At 34.9% G+C, this 21531-nt stretch overlaps 1 protein-coding gene across 1 annotated transcript; it reads left to right on the top strand.

Moving 5' to 3' along the window:
• Positions 1-12425: 12425 nt before the first annotated feature.
• Positions 12426-21260, top strand: LOC21391232 (cellulose synthase-like protein G3). Its single transcript, XM_024172787.1, has 6 exons — positions 12426-13111; positions 16746-16895; positions 17273-17398; positions 17878-18321; positions 19191-19538; positions 20513-21260. The coding sequence occupies exons 1-6, from the start codon at positions 12506-12508 to the stop codon at positions 21065-21067; spliced, it is 2229 nt and encodes a 742-aa protein (XP_024028555.1). The 5' UTR covers positions 12426-12505; the 3' UTR covers positions 21068-21260.
• Positions 21261-21531: the final 271 nt, after the last annotated feature.

Raw genomic sequence — 21531 nt, 5'->3', positions numbered from 1 at the left:
ACGAAGTGAAAGTGAAAAGATACAAAATGTAGTCGGACGTTTGGTTCATGGATTCAGAATCATAATTTAAAATCATTCTCGTTTTACGTATATTTTTTATGAGAGAAAATACTGTAGTGAATCACGAACTATAATTCGAATTATGATACGAATCTACCTTCTAAACGTCCCCGTGAATATGTGGACCCTTGCCAATTGGATGGTGTTTCTGTACTTTAGGTTACGTGAGGACGAAGTGAAAGTGAAAAGATACAAAATGTAGTCGGACGTTTGGTTCATAGATTCAGAATCATAATTTAAAATCATTTTCGTTTTACGTATATTTTTTATGAGAGAAAATACTGTAGTGAATCACGAACTATAATTCGAATTATGATACGAATCTACCTTCCAAACGTCCCCGTGAATATGTGGACCCTTGCCAATTGGATGGTGTTTCTGTACTTTAGGTTACGTGAAGCACGGAACATTTAAGCTCAATCTACATATAAAATTAGACTCTAAAAGTGGTGTCTTTTTAAAAATACTAGCATTATTCTTTGTCATTTTCTTTCTTTGTCATTCTCTATCATTTACTGTTTGATCCCTGAATTTTACTAATATGATATGTTATTATTTAAACAGAAAATAAGATAGTAGAGTTAACGTGTCAAACAGATAATACAGAGTGACAAAAATAGTAATGTTAGCCTTTCTCTTATTCGTTTTTCAAGCTATTCAATGACGTTATTCTTTTCCCCTCGTCTTTTTCTGAACGAGTGATGTAGATTGTCGATAGTAAGTGGTTATTTTTCTTCTTGGTGGTAAAGCTCCATTTCATATTGAACGATGATAATTTGCTTATTGTACGACTTTGTATGTAACTTAAGAGTAAACATTTGGGTTAAAAATATCCTCGGTATTATTTCGTTTGTTTCATCAAGAACTCAAGACAGATGAATCATGGGTCACCCAAACAACAGGCTGCTAATTCGTTCATAATATGGACTCGACTCATTTGTGAAATAGTACAGTCAAATTTCGTGTCACAAAACTTTGTGAATAACGTTTATTGCAAATTTTGAAGCTAACTGTTTAAACTTATTCCATTATATTGTATTATATTCATGGTGTTGTAGAAATCTCAGAAAAATCTTCAAGAACAAAGTAACGAATCGAAAAACAAACGCCAAGAATATAGAGAACGTTAAGAGAATTAGATTGCTCAGAGAATTGTACAACTAAGATCGAATACAACCCTAGAAACTTCTCTTCCAATTTCTCACTCGGTCGTTTCACCCTCAATCTCTCTACAAATTCTCTCTCTACACCAATCTCAGTTTCTCTCACTACAAATGACTCTCAAAACTTCTGATCCTATATGTAATTAGTTTCAGGTTGAAACTTTACTTTTTTGTCCCTAACTAATCTTGAATTAGCCGTTTGTAGCCTGGTTCTCTCATGGGCTGCTTTCAAACCAAATGTACACATCAGCACTGCAAACTTTAATATCTGTCTCAATTCTTAACACATGGCAAGGAATTCTATCGTTGCAAAATATCATTTGTTAATCCTTTCAGTAGTTGGTGTACTTATTTTAATTGTTATGTATTATTAATGTCGAACTCTCTCGTTTGCTTCATGAATTAGAATCATGAGATTAGAATCATTTTTGATTTACGTGTATTTTTTGTGAGAGAAAATACTATAACGAATCATGAACCGTGATTCGAATTAGAAAATAAATCCTCCAACCAAACGAAAAACTGGTGAGAGACTAAACAGTTTCTTTCCAATTGCACTGCTAATAGTAATGGGTTTCCATTCATTAAGCATATGTTTACTTAAATGGGACTTAAGTTTCAGAATCAATCTTATATTTACTTATTCATTAATATTTTGAAATGAAAGTGAAAATGTGTGGGTCCTACACTAATTTGGGATTAAGAATGAGATTGACACTCTTCCTACCCCCCACCGGATTGACACTTCCCTTACCCCCCATCGGATTGACACTCCAATCATAATAGTAAATGTGAATTACGATTTTATCCTTAATTCTACTAACAAATTTGTGAATAAAAAAGTAAAAAGAAAAAATTCTACTAACAAATTGAAATTGACAACGAAGCCTGATTTACTACGTGTATTCTACAACATTCCAGATCAACTCAAGAATGGATACATCCTTAAAATTCTTAGTGGTGGGGTTTAAGTATTAGATTAGCCAATTATTAATTTACTTAAATTATGTTGGTACTTTGAATTATGCTTGGGATATATTTTTCAATTTATGACTTGGAACATCTTTTTTAAAGTTTATGACTTAAAACTTAGTTATTTTGTTCTTATTTTATTTCATCATTATATTTTTTTCTTTAAATTATTTCAAAATGTATTGAGAAAAAATAATTTAGATGATTAATTAGGTGTCTACTAAAAGGGTATGTAAGTAAATTTATAACAGTTTAATCGATTTTGGGTGTAAGTAAAAGCATAAATGAGATTGGAACTGATTCCAATTCTGATTTCTGAAACTTACCTGACTCCGATTCCTGATTCCGATTCATGGAACCTACTTGACTCTGATATGATAATAACGATAATTTTATTGTTGCCATAACTTGTTAACTTTAACTTTGCTTCGTAAATTTAGTAATTTTCCGTTGCGTACTTGATTTGGGAACAATCAGAGGATAATCATGAAAAAGGATTTCTCAAGTCAAGTAATTGGAAAATAGAGTTATGGCCAATCTGAACACAGTAACAAGTTTATAAACAAAAGACTAAACAAAAGACTTGTTACTGTGTTCTAACTAGTCGAAAGTTTGGGCCACCCGGCTCAAAGGGCAAAATCGAAGGAGGGTCGGCTCAACCTGACTTAAAAGCTCGGGGAGCTAGCTCGGCTCAAATATTTATAAGGTATTTTAAAAGATTATTAAAAAAAATGGTGTTTAAACTCAAAACTTTGTCCCAACCCGGTCCGGACACTTCAACGAGTCAGGATCATGTCTCGGACCAACCTGTTTAGCCCGACCAAACTTACAGTTCTAAACTTGACTATAATCTTAACTTTATGATAAAGAATAATAAATTTTGGTGAATAAAAAAAATGAGTAGGAAAAAGAACAGTTCTGGGAACATTTGAATTATACTTACTCCCATTGCTCATTTTTTAGTACTTTTTGTATTTTCGAATATTCCTTTATTCCTTTTCATGGGATGTAAGTGGTTATCCAATTGCAATTTAGTTACGCATCTATTGTTTTGTGGGTTTGAACCACAATTTGAACTGAAAATATAATCTATATTTTCTTTTTTTGGATTAATCTATATTCTCCTTTTTCAAATTCCAAACTATATATATTTTTTCTTTTGCAAACACTAATCTCAATTTGATTTTTAGTTCAAATAGATAATTGTAATTCAAACCCATAAAACAAGTAAAGTTGACATGATCAACTACTTCAAATTGATTACTCTTATTTTAGGGTGATGGAGGGAAATAGGCCAACATTTGGAAGGAATTAAAATTAATAGGCTAAAGTTTTAGAAAAGTTAATAAATAGGCCAATTTAAGGTAAATCTAGATTTATAAACTATAAATTTTTAAAAATACCCTTAAATGAGAATTCCACTCAAAACCCTAATACTTGTCTCTTTCTCTTCACTCTCTCTCTTCACTTTCTTACTAAAACTATCAGCCGCTCTCCCTCTTCCCGCCGCCGCTCTCTCTCTTCCGACGCTCTCTCTCTCCCTTCCGCCACTCTCTCCCTCTTCTGCCGTGCGCTCTCTCTCTCTCCAAAGCGTTGATCTGTACACCGTCGAGCATCTCTCCTTTCTTGGATGCGAATGCCGCCGTCAGAAGAGAGAAACAGGGAGGAGTGAAACCAGAGAGAGAGAGCAAAAAGAGAGAAAGTGTAACAGGGGGAATAGAAAACAAAAAATAAAAATGAAAACTAAGGGTAAAATTGGGAAATAAACAATTTAAAACTAAGAATGACCTATAAACTTATAATTATTAATAAATGGCCTATTTACTTCCACAGGTTTTTTAAGTTAGCCTATTTACTATAATTTCTCCTTATTTTTTTTTATATCCCTTCTATCATATTTCTATCCCTTTATTACCATATGCTCCATAGTTTTTCCATGCTCGAGCTTGTACAGTAGTACTTTTGAATCTTTTTTTTTAATTTTTAATTTTTATTTGAATCCTTATTAATAGATGCATGTTAACTTTTAAATTTTATGTATCTTCTTCATTACCTTTCCTCGCTGATGTGATTAACGAATAAGAATAACCATTTCAAAAGACAATGGTAACGGCACATAAAGGTTGTCCTTTTCATTGGCAGAAAAAATGAAGGCCGTCCCGTCCTTACTAAAAATGTTTGCTACTTCAATTCTCTCAAGTCTTTTGATGCATCATGCATGTGATGTGGGTCTAGCATTAAAAAAATAATAGAAACGCGGCCCGAGTGTTTTCCCGAGCTTTGGGCTTTTCAAGGAAAACTTTTTCATAAAACTCTTTTTTTATTATTATTTTTTGTTTATAGATTTTGTGATAGACCATGAAATATTCTCTAATTGAGAACAAAATTTCATAAATAATCGTTGACTTTTCTGTTCCTTTCTTTCTTTCTCTCGTTCTTACATGCAATTAGGATTTCGCCCTTTAGTCTTCTTCTTAGGGTCGAAATCCTGATGGCTGACACCACCTCTGCAGGTTGTCGACTCCTAATTCTTGTTGTAGAAAATAAAGGAAGACAAGAAATATGTGAAATGTTTTCTATATCTCAATTGAAAGAGAGAGTTCTCTTTTATAGTTACAAGCGGACACCTAAATAGGGTAACTAATTAATTACATGGAGAAAAATCTGGTAATTACAAAGAATTAAGAAAGTTGACAAAATTGAATACATAATATTCTGACATAAACAGAATATATTCTATCACAAATACAATATATTCAACATCCCCCCTCAAACTCAAGGTGGCATGAAAACAGCCAATTGGAGTTTGGAAATGAGATCACGTAAGCGTCCAGGAGAATGAGATTTGGTGAGCACATCAGCAAGTTGGTCAGCAGAGGAGATTGATCGTAATTGTCGCAACGAAGATGATGGCGGACAAAGTGACAAACGATCTCTATATGTTTGGTGCACTCATGAAACACATCATTGCGGGCAATCCGTATGGCACTCTCGTTGTCACAGTAAAGAGGGGTGCTTGTAAGCTGTGGAGCACCCATATCAGAGAGTAGCCATCGAAGCCAGACTAACTCAGAAGTAGTGTCAGCTAAGGCACGATATTCTGCTTCGGTGGTCGAATGGGTAACAACAGATTGTTTCTTACTCTTCCAGGAGATAAGGGAAGAGCCTAGGAGAAAACAATAGCCCGTGGGAGAGTGACGATCAGTGGGATCACCGGCCCAATCAGCATCCGCATAGGCCCGTAAATCAAGTGATGTGGATGAGGAGAAGTAAAGGCCATGGAACAAGGTCCCTTTCACATATCGCATAATCCGAAGAACAGCAGCATAGTGAACTGAGCGAGGAGCACTCATGAATCGACTAACAAGATGTACTGTGTAAGCAATGTCAGGATGAGTGACAGTGAGATAAATGAGACTACCAACCAGCTGACGATAGAGTGTCGGATCAAGCAGTAGTTCACCATCAGTGGCAAGGAGCTTGCCATTAGGCTCAAGAGGACTGGTAACCGTCTTGCTATCTGTGAGACCAGTTCTCGAGAGTAGTTTCGAAGCATATTTGGCTTGAGAGAAATAGTACCTATCGGAACCAACAACAACCTCAAGACCAAGAAAATAGATCAAGGTACTGAGATCTTTCATCTCGAAGTTTTGACTCAGAAACTGTTGAAGACTACGAATACCTGCAATATCGTCTCCTATAATGATCATGTCATCAACGTAAAGAAGGAGTAAAACAATACCCGAAGATGTCTTCCGAATAAAGAGAGCAAAGTCGTAGTGACTAGGAGTGAAACCCTGTTAAGAAATAACATAATTAAACTTAGAGAACCAAGCTCGAGGTGCCTGCTTGAGACCATAAAGAGCTCGTCTAAGTCGACAAACTTTGTGCGGAGGATGATCATAACCGGGAGGAGGTTTCATGTACACTTCTTCTGCAAGATCTCCATTCAAGAAGGCATTCTTGACATCCATTTGAAATAACTGCCATCGACGAACTGATGCAACGACAAGTAAAGATCGAACAGAGGTGAGCCGAGCAACAGGAGCAAAGGTCTCCTCGTAGTCAATACCATACTCCTGAGTGAACCTTTTTACTACAAGTCGAGCCTTGTACCGTTCGATTGAACCATCTGCCCGAGTCTTAATCTTGTAAATCCACTTGCATCCAACAGCAGTCTTGCTAGCAGGTAAATCCACCAGATCCCAGGTATGGGTGGAAGAGAGGGCATCTAGTTCCTGTTGCATTGCTTTCTGCCAAAGAGGGTCAACGCTAGCTTCACGATAGGTGTGAGGTTCGTGAAGAGAGGCTAAGGCATGGTAAACATGAAAATCTTGAAGGTGTGAAGGGGGAGCACGTACCCTAGCAGAACGATGAAGGTCAATAGTCGAGGTGGTCGTAGGCTGTGTGAGTGCAAGGGGTGGAAGTATCTCAAGTGATTGTGATGTAACAGGAGGAACCTCAATCGGACCAGGAGTAGTGGAATCAGCAAGCATTGGTTGACTGTGAGCGCTAGAATCACCTGCAATTGACTCAAAAGATTATGGGAAAAAAGCAATAGAAAGGTCAGTAAAAATGACAGAAGTGCTTGCAGGACGAGAGGAAAATGAAGAAACACTATAGAAGAACTTGTGTTCCCAGAAGGTGACATCTCGAGAAATACGAAGACGACGACTGATAGGATCATAACATCGATAGCCTTTGTGTTAAATGCCATATCCTAGAAAACAACAGAGACGGGAAAGAGGATCAAGTTTGGTACGTTCATGGGGATGGAGTGTAACGAAGCAAACACAACCAAAGACATGAAGCATGGAATAATCGGGGGACTTCCCATAGAGTATCTCAAATGGCGTTTTGTTATGGATTGTAGGTGATGGAACTCGATTAATTGTGTAGACAACAGTGAGAGATACTTCACCCTAAAAGTGTTCTGGAAGAGAAGTAGAAATAAGGAGAGTACGAACTGCATCAAGAATGTGACGGTGTTTCCGCTCAGCACGTCCATTCTATTGGGATGTGTTTGGACATGAACGATGAAAACGAGTCCTATTACTTTGTATAAGATCAATGAGTGATTTCTCTTTATATTCCATTGCATTATCAGTCCGAAGGATTTTAATATTGCACGAAAATTGTGTTTGAACTATTTTATGAAAAACCATATATATAAGGAAGTTCTGGTCAATTTTTCAGAAGATAGATCCAAGTGTAGAGAGAAAAATCATCTACAAATATGACAAAGTATTGAGATCCCCCCTTAGTAGGCGTAGGGGTAGGCCCCTATATATCAGTGTGGACTAGATCAAATGGAGCAGAACAAACAGAATCACTTTTATTAAATGAAAATCGAGTTTGTTTGCCTAAATGGCAGGAAGTACAATCAAAAGGCTGAAAAGAAACATCACCCAAAAGACCACTAGATGCAAGATGTTTAACACGGGGGAGTGAGGCATGACCGAGACGAGAATGCCAAAGACTTGAAGAAGTGGTGGCAAGCGCAACTGAAGAGGTGAATTTTGATGGGAGTTGTAGAGAGTCTAGCGCAAACAGTCGTCCAACTCTATGGCCTGTCCCAATTACCTGTCCCGTTTGGGGATCCTGTACATCACAACTGATGTTAGTAAATTTCAATTCAAGGCTAAGATCACAGAGTTGTCCCACAGAAAGAAGATTGAGAGACAACTTAGGAACCAAATATGCATCACGTACTGACAAAGTAGGGGTAGAGATAGTACCAATATGACTAACAGTCATAAAAGAACCATCAGCGGTGTAAATGTGAGGTGAGACATTGGGAACGGACTTACTGGATAAGGTTGATGGATCTGAGGTCATGTGGTTGCAACAGCCAGAATCAAGATACCAGGGAGTTTTAGATTTACCTGGATTGACAGATAGGGCAGTAGAAGTATGGGCAAGGACTCGGTGGACTATGACTTCAAGATCTGCAGCAGATAGGTTGGCGGTCGAAAAAAGAGCATCAATGGATGAAGAAGACTCAATGGCCGATGAATCAGGGGATGACACAACGCCTGCTTGAGAAGCATGATGCTGAACCTATAGAGCCTTTTTACGGGCCTGAAGCTTTCTGCACTCTTTAACTAAGTGGCATTTTTTCTTACAATACTTGCATACAACATTCCGAGAAGAGGAAGACTGCGGATATGTGGGTTGTGTAGTAGAGAAGTTACCTGGATAGGGATAAGATTTTCCTAGAGATGGAACAGCCACGACCACGTCGGTAGACTGCATCTTCATAGTAGAGCGTTGATTCTCTTCAGATATCAGTTCAGCAATGGTTGTGTCAAGAGATGGAAGAGGTTGACGATGCAAAAGACTAGCACGAATAGGTTCAAAATCTTGGCAAAATGCCATCATGAAGTGCATAAATTTACGGCGATCAATATACTCAGTAAACAGGACTTGATCAGCAACACGCTGGAATTGAGGATCTGCAGTACTCAATTGATCCCACAAACTAGTTACTTGAGAATGGAAATCAGAAATAGACTGATCTGGACCTTGGAAAGTGGAATACAGCTTGGTTTCAAGTTGAAATTGGAGAGATGCATCATGATTGCATTTGTAGCGCTTTGCCAAAAACACCCAAGCATCATGAGCACTTTCTAGATGGGCAAGTAGTGGTTGAATGACTGGTGCAGACGTATTAATGAACCATGACAATATTTTGCACTGTGTACTCTCCCAAGTGTTAAGTCGAGTATGAAAAGCAGATTCTTCCTCACCTTTATTTTGAATTGTCTTTTTGGATAGACTTACAACGGTACGCCATTGAGAGACTCCCTTCAGGTAGATAGTCATGTTTTATGACCACTGGTTGTAATTAGTCCCATCAAGAGTAATATCAATGGGATGAATGGGATTGGTAGTGGTGGTGGCGTTAGACATTTTTTTTTTTATTTTTACGTTTGTAATATTATATATATATATATAATAACGTTTGGAAGAAAAATTGAACGGCAAACGGGTTATTTGAATTAACTAAGAAGATTGAAAGAAAACATTGCAGACCAAAATAAATGAACGGGAAAATAAGAGATGTAAAACCAGATTATAGACGAGAGAGTGTGATGGTGAGCTTCTATTCCATCTAATTGAAGAGGATGTGGATGGCGAACGAGGCACAACATCGGGCTTGTAGGCGAGCGTCGGTAGTAATGGCATGGTCAACGTTGATTGGGTACAACACAACGACATTGACTTCGATCGGCGCTAGAGAATGAAGCGCAACGAAACGTCGGCTGGGTTTGAGATGGAAGAAAGGTGTGCAACAATAATGATGCTCGCTTAACTCGTTGTTGAGAGAAAGGAGACTGGTGTCGACATCTATTGAAGAGGAAGAAATAGTGGGTGGTGGTTACGGTATGTTTTCTTGGCCAAGGAACAACCTGGCTTTAATACCATGTAGAAAATAAAGGAAGACAAGAAATATGTGAAATGTTTTCTATATCTCAATTGAAAGAGAGAGTTCTCTTTTATAGTTACAAGGGGACACCTAAATAGGGTAACTAACTAATTACGTGGAGAAGAATCCAGTAATTACAAAGAATCAAGAAAGTTGACAAAATTGAATACATAATATTCTGACATAAACAGAATATATTCTATCGCAAATACAATATGTTCAACACTTGTGATGGAAGCCTGAGTCTTGTAGGTGGTTCTTGTGCTTGATGGGTGCTGTGCAATGGCAGTTGTGATGGAGATTCGACAAATTATTGGAGCGACGTTCTCGGTCCTCTAGCAGCGATCTAATATTGTAGTGTTGGGGTCTCATCCTCCTCACTTATGCGGATTTAGGAGGCATGATGCGTGTGGCGCTTACTGCCGGAGATTGAAGTTCTAGGGCTTTTGACAATATGTGAAGCTGTGTGTTCCTAGTGGACCTATGGCGTGGGGATCTTCATCTCAATGGTGCAATGCTTCTTTTGGAGATCTTTCATGTTTGGTTTCGTAGTCGGCAATTATACTCCTTCCGTGGTAGCTCTTCTTATATCCGATTGCCTACTCCGTGACGTAATGACCGTCTTTGTTGTGGTCGAGTCCTTCCTGTTGGTTGTGGTTATTTATTTTTTCTGTTGTGTTTGTTGGCTTGTAATATAAGTGTTGATACTTCCGCATTGTTGGTATTGGTTTATATTGTTTTGTTATTCCGTTAGTTTTGTAATAATGAAGGCGGTTTTTTTGCCTCCCGACCTTGTATGTGTGTACCACTCATTTATCGATAGCATGGGTGATGATGTTTGGCTAAATTTAGTTATATGTCGTGTCGTTCGTATCCTTATTATTTGAGGTTTGATTTTGATTGACTGATTTAATCCTTCACATGTTGTAATTTTATCAATGAACTTTCGTTGTGCTCAATCTTTTTGTGTCGAGCGGGCTTTTCCTGTTAGACCTTGACGCTCCTATTTCACTCTTGTGCTTCATCTATCTTCGCTACATTGTGTATAATTAAATGATACGCAATGTACACTAGCGACAATTACTTTTTTTTTAAGGTTATATATACACACACGTACATATATAATTGACAACCACTAAACTTTGTACCCTATATTATAGTTGGTACATGAAAGTTACAGATCATGTCCTAAGAAGACACATTCTTTAGCAAATTCGACTAATTTTCCTAAATTGTTTTTACCTGCTAGGTACGTGTATTGAGTTGTAATTGCAGTTTTTATAACGTTAAAAAATATACTATATAATTTTTTACGTAGAGATTCAAAAGAGTATAGATTAAATTGTAGCAAGAGAAGAGAAATTTATAACAATAGAAAAAATAGAAAAAATTTTTACTTAGAGATTCAAAAAGAGTATAGATTAAATGGTAGTGATAGTATCTTAACGGAAATTACACACTTGATACCACCAGAAGATGTAAAGTTTGAAATTGAATCCTCACTCACATGAGTATATATTAATGGTAGTTTGAGTCAAAATGTTACATTTAATCATAAAACACATGAAACATTTTAAAGTATAATACGACACAGTTAAAAATAAAGGAGATAAAACTTAAAAAGTAGAGAAAAAATTATGAAATAACAAACTAATATATTATAAAAAAATAACAAAAAAAAAAAAGAACCAACAAAGAAAAAGAAGCAAAGCAAAAAGGGGAAAAAAAAAAAAAAGAGGAGAGACACGAAAAGTAACATATGATGGTCCATAGTCCATATCATTCATAATACATGTACTTTTTTATTTTAAATATTTGAAAAGAAAAGAGAAATAGGAAAAAAAAAAGAATATTTGGTCATTTAAACTGATACATACATACATATAGGAAAGGTGCATGATTTTGATTTTTGATTGTGAATCTAGCTGGACAACAAAATACAATTTGATCTCGAAATATTATCAGCAAAACAAGACAAAACAAAAAAAATGATGATTATTATAAAAGTCAACAATATTTGGTCATTTAAACTGATACATACATATAAATAAAAGTGTGTCCTTCGCAGGGTAAAAGTACTATGCATGTGATGCTCAGACATGGTAACATAAGCTATCTTCTCTCTGTACCGCCTCTGGCCTTTTCCCTTTTTCAGTAATGTATTCATTTTAAGCAACTAATAAGAACAAATTGAAGAGGAAAACGAATTATGAAAAAGTGATATTTGAAACAAGTGTTAATTATTTTTTCAATCATGTTTTAGCGAATCAATAATTATCAATTTGAGTGGTAGGATTGGAATATCCTTTTCCTATAATTATCGTAACATTGTGTAGGCCCTCCCAAACCACCAATATATTGACAAGTGATTAAACACACGACTGAAAATTATGAGAAAGAAGAATACTTTTCTTTTATTTTTTTTTCTATTTATTTAAAGGGAATACCTTTTTTTTTTTTTCGGGGAGAGGAGATATGATTATACCCCCTCATAATTGGCCTTATGACCTGCAAAGCTTGGAAGGCCACCCAACTCTTACAAATAATATTTATATTCAGGAGAGCATTCCTATATATACAATTGTTTCCGGTAAATGTAATAATTTGTTTTTAACATCGTTCCTGTGTAATATTAATTTGTTAATTAAGTGTAACATTTAAAAAACATAATCCAAAAATGTAATATAATATTGAATATTACATTTAAAGAAAAAAAATTTTAGTATTACACACATTTATTATCGATGTCACACGAAAATACGAAAAAATATTACATTTACCAAACTGTACATATACTGAAGTTTAAGACTTTGTCTATATAACACAGTTTAAGTCTTAAAGTGTTATATAGGTAAGTCAATTAACTCAAACACGCATAATAATGGAAGCTCTACTACGGAGCACCGGGGGATCTCCTCCTCTCCACACGGCAAAGATCTCCCGTCTCGCCATCTCGAACCGCATATTCGCCGCTGTTTACGCCTCCGCCGTCCTAACCCTCCTCTATCACCACTTGGAAACCCTAGCAGACTCCACCACCTCCATATCCTCCTTACTCATATCCCTCTCTCTCCTCATCGCAGATCTCATCCTCGCCTTCATGTGGACCACAACGCAGTCGTTTCGTATGCATCCCGTCTACCGTACCGAGTCGCCGGAGAGCCTCGCAAAGGTGGTGACAGATCAAACGGACTGCGTTCCGGCGATGGATGTATTCATTTGCACCGCCGATCCCTACAAAGAGCCGCCGATGGGCGTCGTGAACACCGCCTTGTCGGTGATGGCCTATGACTATCCGCCGGAGAAGCTCTCGTTGTATGTCTCCGACGACGGTGGGTCGGCGCCGACGCTCTTCGCTTTCCTGGAGGCCGCCAAGTTTGCCGCCCACTGGTTGCCCTTCTGCAGGAAAAACGACGTCGTTGAGCGCTCACCGGAGGTGTACTTTGCTTCGAATGACTGTCGTTTTTCTGAGGCTCAGAAGATAAAGGTATGTAAATTATTACAACACTAGTTTTACAGATCAACCTTCATGTGGCTAACTTAATGCTAGACGTGATCATATATAAGTATAATGATATTGAACATATATATATATATATATATTATAATTATCATTTAAAAAATAAATTAGAAATATATAAAAATTACTCTGGTAACTCTTAAATAGAGAAAAATGCTAAGTTTTTCCACTATAAGTAGTATTTCTTATATTATATAGTTAGCCTTGAATTTGTGAAAATAATCGTATTTAGTTGTGTTAACTTTTATGTAGTAATTGATTATGAATCTCATAATTGGCATAATAGTTACAGAAGAGAAGAGTACAATATACAAGTCAAATGATTTGTTTCTTTACACGTGTTGAGTAGACGTAGATGATTATGATAAGGCATCGGAAAGCTTCCTTCAAAGCCACCGCCGTCATATATTTTGTAGGGACTGAGAATAAAACGTAATCTTTTAATTTATCCAATAATATGGCGTCCAGAATTTTGGTCCCATTTTTTTTGTTGATTCGAGTTTAAAATTTGAGTTTTGTTACAGTAAAAAGTTCTTAAAAATAGTTACATTTAATTTTTTTATTACAGTAAAAAATTCTCACACAATATCACATCTCAACTCAAATTAAAAATTTAAATTAACGAACCGAACGAGTTCTCTCAAAAAACTTTTAACTTCAGAAGGGACTAAATAAACTTATCGATGCCACCTTTTTGATAATAGCGTCGGTAAATATTAATGTTTTTGATGTTACAGAAGCGTCAAGAATTATTGACCTCAGTAATTACACGTTTTCTTGTAGTAAGTTGAATATCTAACTAGTAAGAGTGGCTATATAATTTAGAGGTCAAAGTAAGACATTCTTTTTTGTTAAATAAATGAGATATTCAAACTAAGTAAAAGGTTAAATTATAAAAAAAAAATAGAATTCTATAATATATAGAGCAAAATTCCTCTATAAGGTTTTATAAATATATATAGTAGGATTTAGTTTTAAACCGTGCGCCCTTTTTTTTTGTAATTTTTTATTTTGATAGTATTACTAATTATTTTGATAGATGCCCACATCCCTTGCAAAAGTGAAAATGTCTTTCATCCAATAAAACGTGCGCCATCAAAACATAACGGAAAATCTTTTTGGTTTTTTCCTTTTGTGTGGCTACAACATTTTTTGGACGTTTCAATAATTTATAAATTGAATAGACTTGTGTAGTACTACTTTCTGACAACTTGGCAATATAACTTCGAATAGATTAATGCGTTCACCGACTCGCGCAGGTTGTCACATCACAGCATTTAGCAACAAAAAATGACGTGTATGTCCTATGTGGAGTAATTAATGTTACCTCCTATACTGAAGAGCACCTTTTTTGGTCCATCCAATGTCACATCAGTTTTGTGCGTTTGGTCAAAAAAAGATAGCCACTAGTTGAGTTTCTAGTCTCGTTCGTTAATTTTATCGGCTTAAATTTTTAGTTTTAAATTTTTATAATAAAATTTTTTTAAAAAATATTACATTTAATTTTTTTATTATAATATAAAATTTTTAAAAAATATCATATCTCAACTTAAATTAAAAATTTAAATTTATAAAATGAATCAGACTTGAATGAGACGTTTTTTTGTAGTATTTAATGTGTCCAAAAGATCTTTTCAATCAGAGAAATTATTTAGGCCTCGTTCACTTTGTGAATTCAAGTTTTCAATTCGAGCTGAGATGTGATATTTTTTAAGAGCTTTTCACTGTAGTAGAAAAAGTTAGATGTGACATTTTCTGAGAACTTTTTACTGTAGAAACCTAAAACTAAAAACTCGAATCGATGAAATGAACGATGCCTTAAATATATGATTATTTGAGGGTTCTTTATGATCTATCTACTCACGAGTTTAGAATCGATCCCCCATAAAATCAAAGGAGACTTTTATGAGAGAGAATGAGAATATACGGGCTTGTTCTTTTAAAGTTTAACTTGAGTATAATTCTTAAGTTGAATTTGAGTTATAATTTGAGTTGAAGTTATAACTTGAGTTTGTATTTAGTTGTGTACATTTGAGTTATGGTTTGAGATAAAAATCTTTTTTAATTTGTGTTTGAGTGAGTCAAAACTTGAATTTATATTTAGATAGTATTTTAATAAAAACTCAATACTGATGAAAAATTTTAATAGGGTATATGGGTGTTGTTTTATTCGTCTTTTCGTTTTCAACGCATAGAAAAAAAATCATCTCAATCAGAATTAAAACGAAAAAGTTATAGCATTTTTAAAAATAGAAAAAACACTGTTCATTAATTTGAGTTCGAGTTTTTGAACTCGAGTTGAAGGGAAAACTTGAACTCGAGTTTTAGTCACAAACTCGAGTTTGAACTCAAGTTCAAACTTAAAAAAACATAAACTCGAATAAAGTTGTAATTCGAGTTACATTTTTTTTAGTTTTTCACTCAAAAGAACAAGCCTTACATTTTCTGGCCTCACCTATGTTTGGATCAATGTTCGTATAATCTAGTGGGAGATGGATTTAGATTCAACATAGAAAACTAAGAAATCTGTTACGAGTATGTACTTGGTATAAAAGCAATAATTAAATAGTTACTAAAGAAATTAAAATTCAATGGAGACAATATAATACTTTAGACAATTTTATATAGTACTTAAACTATCAGAAATAGATTTTGTGAGGTTTATTCACAGATATGCCCCCACTTGTTCTAATAACACCGTCCTTATTAACACATGAATGACATATTTATTTGACCATATTAAAGCATGATTATATAATAATACATTAGTAAAATGTTTGATGTAACCACTGTATTGTATAAACTAATACGAATGATAAATTAATATGGTGTATGTCGTATTATATAGTACAACTCATTTTTACCTATTGTATCGTAGTATTTTGTAATGAATTTGTGATACATGTCAAGATTGTGCGTGATCGAGAGTTGGGGTCAGATCAATATAAAATCACACAGTAACCTATAATTGTTTAAAAATTGAGGGAGTATAATGTAAATTTTTATTTTAAAAAAAATTACATTTGACCCCTCATTTTTGTAAAAATACAATTTTGACCCCAAAATTTTTAAAAAATTACATTTTAACCCCTAAATTCTTGAAAAACTAAAATTTGACCTTAATTTTTTTGAAAAATTATATTTTGACCTTAAAATTTTTTTAAAATTACATTTTAACCCTAAATTTCTAAACTTTTATATTTTAACCCCTTATACAATACGCCATATGATACCAAACAACGTATTGTGTTATGACAATATAATACACTATAACACATTATAATACACCTTATACAATATAATACAATACAAGCTACCAAATGTGGCCCAAATATTTATGTGCAATTTTTTATACAAGTACAATTATGAGAGTGTACATACATACATACATATCTATACACAAATCTATAGCTACCAAATATATGTCTTCAGTCATTGACTATATAAAAAAAAATGTTTATTCATTTATATGCTATTCGGTACATATGTGTTTTCCAAAATTATTATATAACGGTTTGGAGTTATTTTTCCCTTTTATACAAGATCAAAACATAAAACATGCCTTTTCTCTTGTGAAATTAATATTATTGTTGGTCTACAGACTATGTACGAAAGCATGAAAGTGAGGGTGGAGAACGTGGTTGAGAGAGGGAAAGTTGGCGATGAGTTCATCACCGGGGAAGAAGAAAGCCAAGCTTTCAACAAATGGACGGACGGATTTACGCGGCAAGATCATCCAACTGTCATTCAGGTGATCATATATACTATCAAGATCATCTTATCATGGATACACATATACGTCTATATATACATACACACATGCATACCTACATATACATACATACGTACAGAAATACACACATATACACACACTCACACATGTATATGCAGTGTCACCAATTTTGGATGTATATACTGTACTTATATATATATATGTATTAATTGAGCAGGCTGTAATGTTTATATATCATGTACACACACGTTATATACATACATACATACATGCATGCATATATATACATATATACATCACACACATGCAGACATATATATATATATATATATCCATATGCAATGTCATCAATTTTGGATATATACACTATTTTTGTATATACATTTATTGAGCAGGTTATATTGGATAAGAGCAAGGATAGAGACATAACAGGTCATGTAATGCCAAACCTCATATACGTCTCTAGAGAGAAAAGCATGACTTCACACCACCATTTCAAAGCTGGTGCCCTCAATGTCCTTGTAAGCTGTCTTTAAAACATTACTATTTATAACAAACATGTTAGTTACTTCAAACAACAATAATTAATAAATAAAGCTATAGTAACATGACTTAAAATATAAAAATATAAAAATTCCACTCTCTGTAACAATATTGTGCTTGAGAATTATTGTCTCTTGTTTTTTTTTTTTTTTTTTTTTTTTTTTTTTTATTGTCTACATATGCGTTGTTACTTATAAAGGTTATATATATATATATATATATATATGCTTATATGGGTTTAATTAATGAGGATTCTGTTAAGTTGTGAGGTGTATTTTCTCTAGTAAACTTCATTTTCATCATATATAGTGAATTACTGCGGCGGTTGAAAAAGGACACAACCTTAATATTGAGACAAATCTCTTTTAAATTTTGTGAATTCGTTTTTTGTTTGATTTCTTTTCCGTGTTTTTATTGCTTTTGGTGACATAGAATTAGTGAGTTTAATTCTTAACAGATTCGGGTCTCGGCCATCATGATGAATTCCCCAATAATCCTCACCCTGGACTGTGACACATACTCAAACGATCCCAAAACGCTTCAGAGAGTGCTTTGCTACTTCTCAGACACAAAAGTTGAATCCAAAGTTGGGTACATTCAGTTTCCTCAGAAGTTTCATGGGATCAACAAGAATGACATCTACGGTTGTGAGATCAAACGACTATTTGTGATCAATCCCCAAGGAATGGATGGGCTGAATGGCCCAAATCATGTTGGAACTGGATGCTTTTTCAACAGACGGGTCTTCTTTGGAGGCCCATCAGCATTATTGTTGCCGGAGTTGCCGGAGCTAAGCCCATACCATGTTGTCAACAAGCCCATCCAATCTCCACAAGTATTGAAGTTGGCACACCGTGTTGCTGGTTGCAACTATGAGAACCAGACCCAGTGGGGATTTAAGGTTAGCTCCCTAGTTACCTTTTTAAGCCCCGTAATTCTTCTCTAGTACGGAGGTAAAAAAAAAAAAAAGGGTATTAGTAGGGTACAGTTATAAAGTACTTAGGCCCGTTCATTTCATATATTCGAATTTAAGCTCTTATAAACAATCACATCTAACTTTTTTATTACAGTAAAAAATTTTCACATAAAGTTGCATCTCAACTCGAATCAACCAACTAAACGGGCCCTTAGATTGTCAATCCGTCTTCTTTAAATCATCCTATATTTTTAACTGATATGATTGTGATTTGATCTGACAATTCAAAACTCTATGTTCACCAATAAGTTTTTTTTTTTTTTTTTCTAAACACAATAGCAAAATTTTCATAATTCTTAATTTATCAATCTTAAAAAATTTATATCCTGCATTTTACAAGTTTTCACCAGCACTCGCCTTTTCATTAGAAAAGTGACAAGCACCACACGTGGCAGAATTACATGATGGAATTAGTCCATAATAAACTAGGCCTTTCTTATAATGTGACATGCAATAACCATTTCAATGTTGCCTTGTATACTCTCTACTATTCGTTGTTAATTAGCTAGTTAGGGTTGTCTAAACCGGTTCTGGTTTCTCAATTCTGTAACATGCAGAAGAAGAATGTAATATGAAACTTATTATATGAAACAATGAGTTTAAGAAGTTGTAACATTCGTATGTAATAAGCTAATTCCTGATTATTACATTAAAGTGTCACGTAAAACAAATATCATGATTCTTAATTATATGAATGAAGTATACATTTTTTTTTTCTGGGATATTATGTTCACTTAAATATTGGTCATGACAATCATAGGGAATTAATGTTTGTGTTCTTAAAATGTACACAGGTGGGTGTGAGATATGGATCACTAGTAGAAGATTACTTCACTGGCTACCGTGTTCAATGTGAGGGATGGAAGACCATTTTCTGCAATCCTGATAGGCCAGCATTTTATGGGGAAGCCCCAATCAGCCTTATTGACGTGTTGAACCAGAACAAACGGTGGGCCATAGGCCTCCTTGAGGTGGCTTTCTCCAAGTACTGTCCCTTGACATTCGGCATTAGTTTAATGGGCCCTCTCATGGGCTTGGCTTATGCCCATTATGCGTTTTGGCCCATTTGGTCGATTCCTGCTGCCATTTATGCCTTCGTCCCACAATTTACTCTCCTCAATGGAGTCACCATCTTCCCAAAGGTAATGTGCCTCCACTTCAAAATTCTATTATATATGTCGTCTCCCATGTGTTTTGGGTCAAAGAAACTGTTATAAAATGTCGTTCAAAATTCTGTGACAAAATGTATCTGAGGTTGTTAAGAGTTAAATGTTGAGGCCCTGTTCATTTCACCGATTCAAGTTTGTAATTCGAGTTTTATTATAGTAAAAAACTCTCAGAAATAGTCACATTTAACTTTTTTATTATAGTTAAAAACTCTCACATAAAATCACATCTCAATGTGTGAAACAAATTTAGCCAGGTGTCAATAGCATATTGGTTGTCTAGTTAGAATAAATAGTACTAGTAGAGATTCGTTTCAGGCATTAAGAGAGAGGGAAAAAGAGTAGATTAGGGAAATTAGGGCTTGTCTGTGAGAGAATTTTCTCGGGAAAAGTTTTCTAGTGCTGGGAATTCTCAAATTCTTGTAATTGTTTTTCTGTTTACATAAGAAATAAAATCCTTGAGGTTTCTTCATCTTCTCTAGTGTGTGTTCTTGTGGATTGGTTTTACGCGGTTGTATCTGAGAAGATTTGCACAGATTCGTGTCAGAAACTGTGGAAAGAACTCGTTTTGGTTTCTCTTTGCTTCATCTTGGAACTTTTTCTACATTTGATATAAAGCATCACCGTATATATAACATAAATTTAGATCTCTGTTTCAATTTTTAATGTTTAACCAACTATATTACTCTACATTAACCTTTTCAAATTCTCACGCTCTTTCAACTTAACCTTTATATAATGCGACGACAACTGAAGTTGAAAAATTTTATGTCATCCGACATTATTTTAGCAATTATTTTAGTTAGCAAAGCTTGCAAAAGCGTTCTTTAATTTTGTGTCGTGTAGTTGAACGGCGTTGTTTTGAGTACCGCATGCACATGTCATATGGTTTTATTTTGCTATTGAATGGTTTCGACTTCCTAATTTGAATCCAACATGTATATTTACAGGTTTCAGAGCCATGGTTTGTGTTGTATCTATTCCTTTTCTTCGGAGCCTACGGCCAAGATCTCTTGGATTTCATAGTAGGAGGAGGAACCTTCCAAAGGTGGTGGGGCGATCAAAGAATGTGGATGATAAGGAGTCTCTCGTGCTTTTTATTTGGTTCCATCGAGTACTCGATGAAATCCTTAGGCATTTCCACGCACGGTTTCAACGTGACCAGCAAAGTCCTAAATGAGGAACAGAGCAAGAGATACGAGCAAGGCGTATTCGAGTTTGGAGTCCACTCACCCTTGTTTGTGCCCTTGACAATGGCCGCAATAACCAATCTCGCCGCCCTCATTTTCGCGATTGTGACGATCTTGAGAGGCGGAGGAGGAGATTTTGAAAGACTTTTAATGCAACTGCTTATCGTTGCTTTCGCGGTAGTTAATTGCCTGCCAGTTTATGAAGCCATGATTTTTAGGAGTAACAAAGGAGGGATTCCGATAAAAACTACTTTGCTCGCAACATTTCTAACCTTAACTCTCTTCGCAGTAGCTTATGTTACTCTAAGGAACTGAAATTTGGGTCAGCTAGTTTCCTTAATTATGACTAATTTATATTCTATTTAATAAATGTTGCCTAAGTGCAGCCAATAAGTACTATTAAATGTGGGAAAAGTACTGTACTTGTAAATTTTCAATATTTCTAGTACGAGTGGCTTCAAATCTAAAGGATGATGACGATGATTAGGTCGTTCGTACATTTACACTTCAATAATTGATCTTTTCATTCGAGATTTCGTGTCAATATTTGGCAAACAACACTCAAGACATCCATGTGGCTGCGGAAAGTGATGTTAGACATCTCCTAATGGTTGAGTGAACTTAAATTTTTACATAAAATTTGCACATGAATTTACATTTTACTGAACTTATACTAATGGTTGCATTAATACTCCATTAGTCCACCGGAAAATCTTCAGAAAATCATTAATAGTGAAGCCTGTTTAATGAAACGCCTTTTTTTAATTGTGTTTATATAT

Source organism: Morus notabilis, unplaced genomic scaffold, assembly GCF_000414095.1.
Source record: "Morus notabilis unplaced genomic scaffold, ASM41409v2 Scaffold207, whole genome shotgun sequence".
Lineage (NCBI taxonomy): Eukaryota > Viridiplantae > Streptophyta > Magnoliopsida > Rosales > Moraceae > Morus > Morus notabilis.
This window is presented reverse-complemented; position numbering and strand designations above follow the sequence as displayed.

Bases quoted from the DNA above. Each gene is read 5' to 3' on its own strand.
- LOC21391232 (XM_024172787.1), top strand. From the start codon at position 12,506: ATGGAAGCTCTACTACGGAGCACCGGGGGATCTCCTCCTCTCCACACG. The intron at 16,896-17,272 runs GTGATCATATAT...TTTATTGAGCAG, and splicing joins ATCATCCAACTGTCATTCAG to GTTATATTGGATAAGAGCAA. The intron at 19,539-20,512 runs GTAATGTGCCTC...GTATATTTACAG, and splicing joins GAGTCACCATCTTCCCAAAG to GTTTCAGAGCCATGGTTTGT.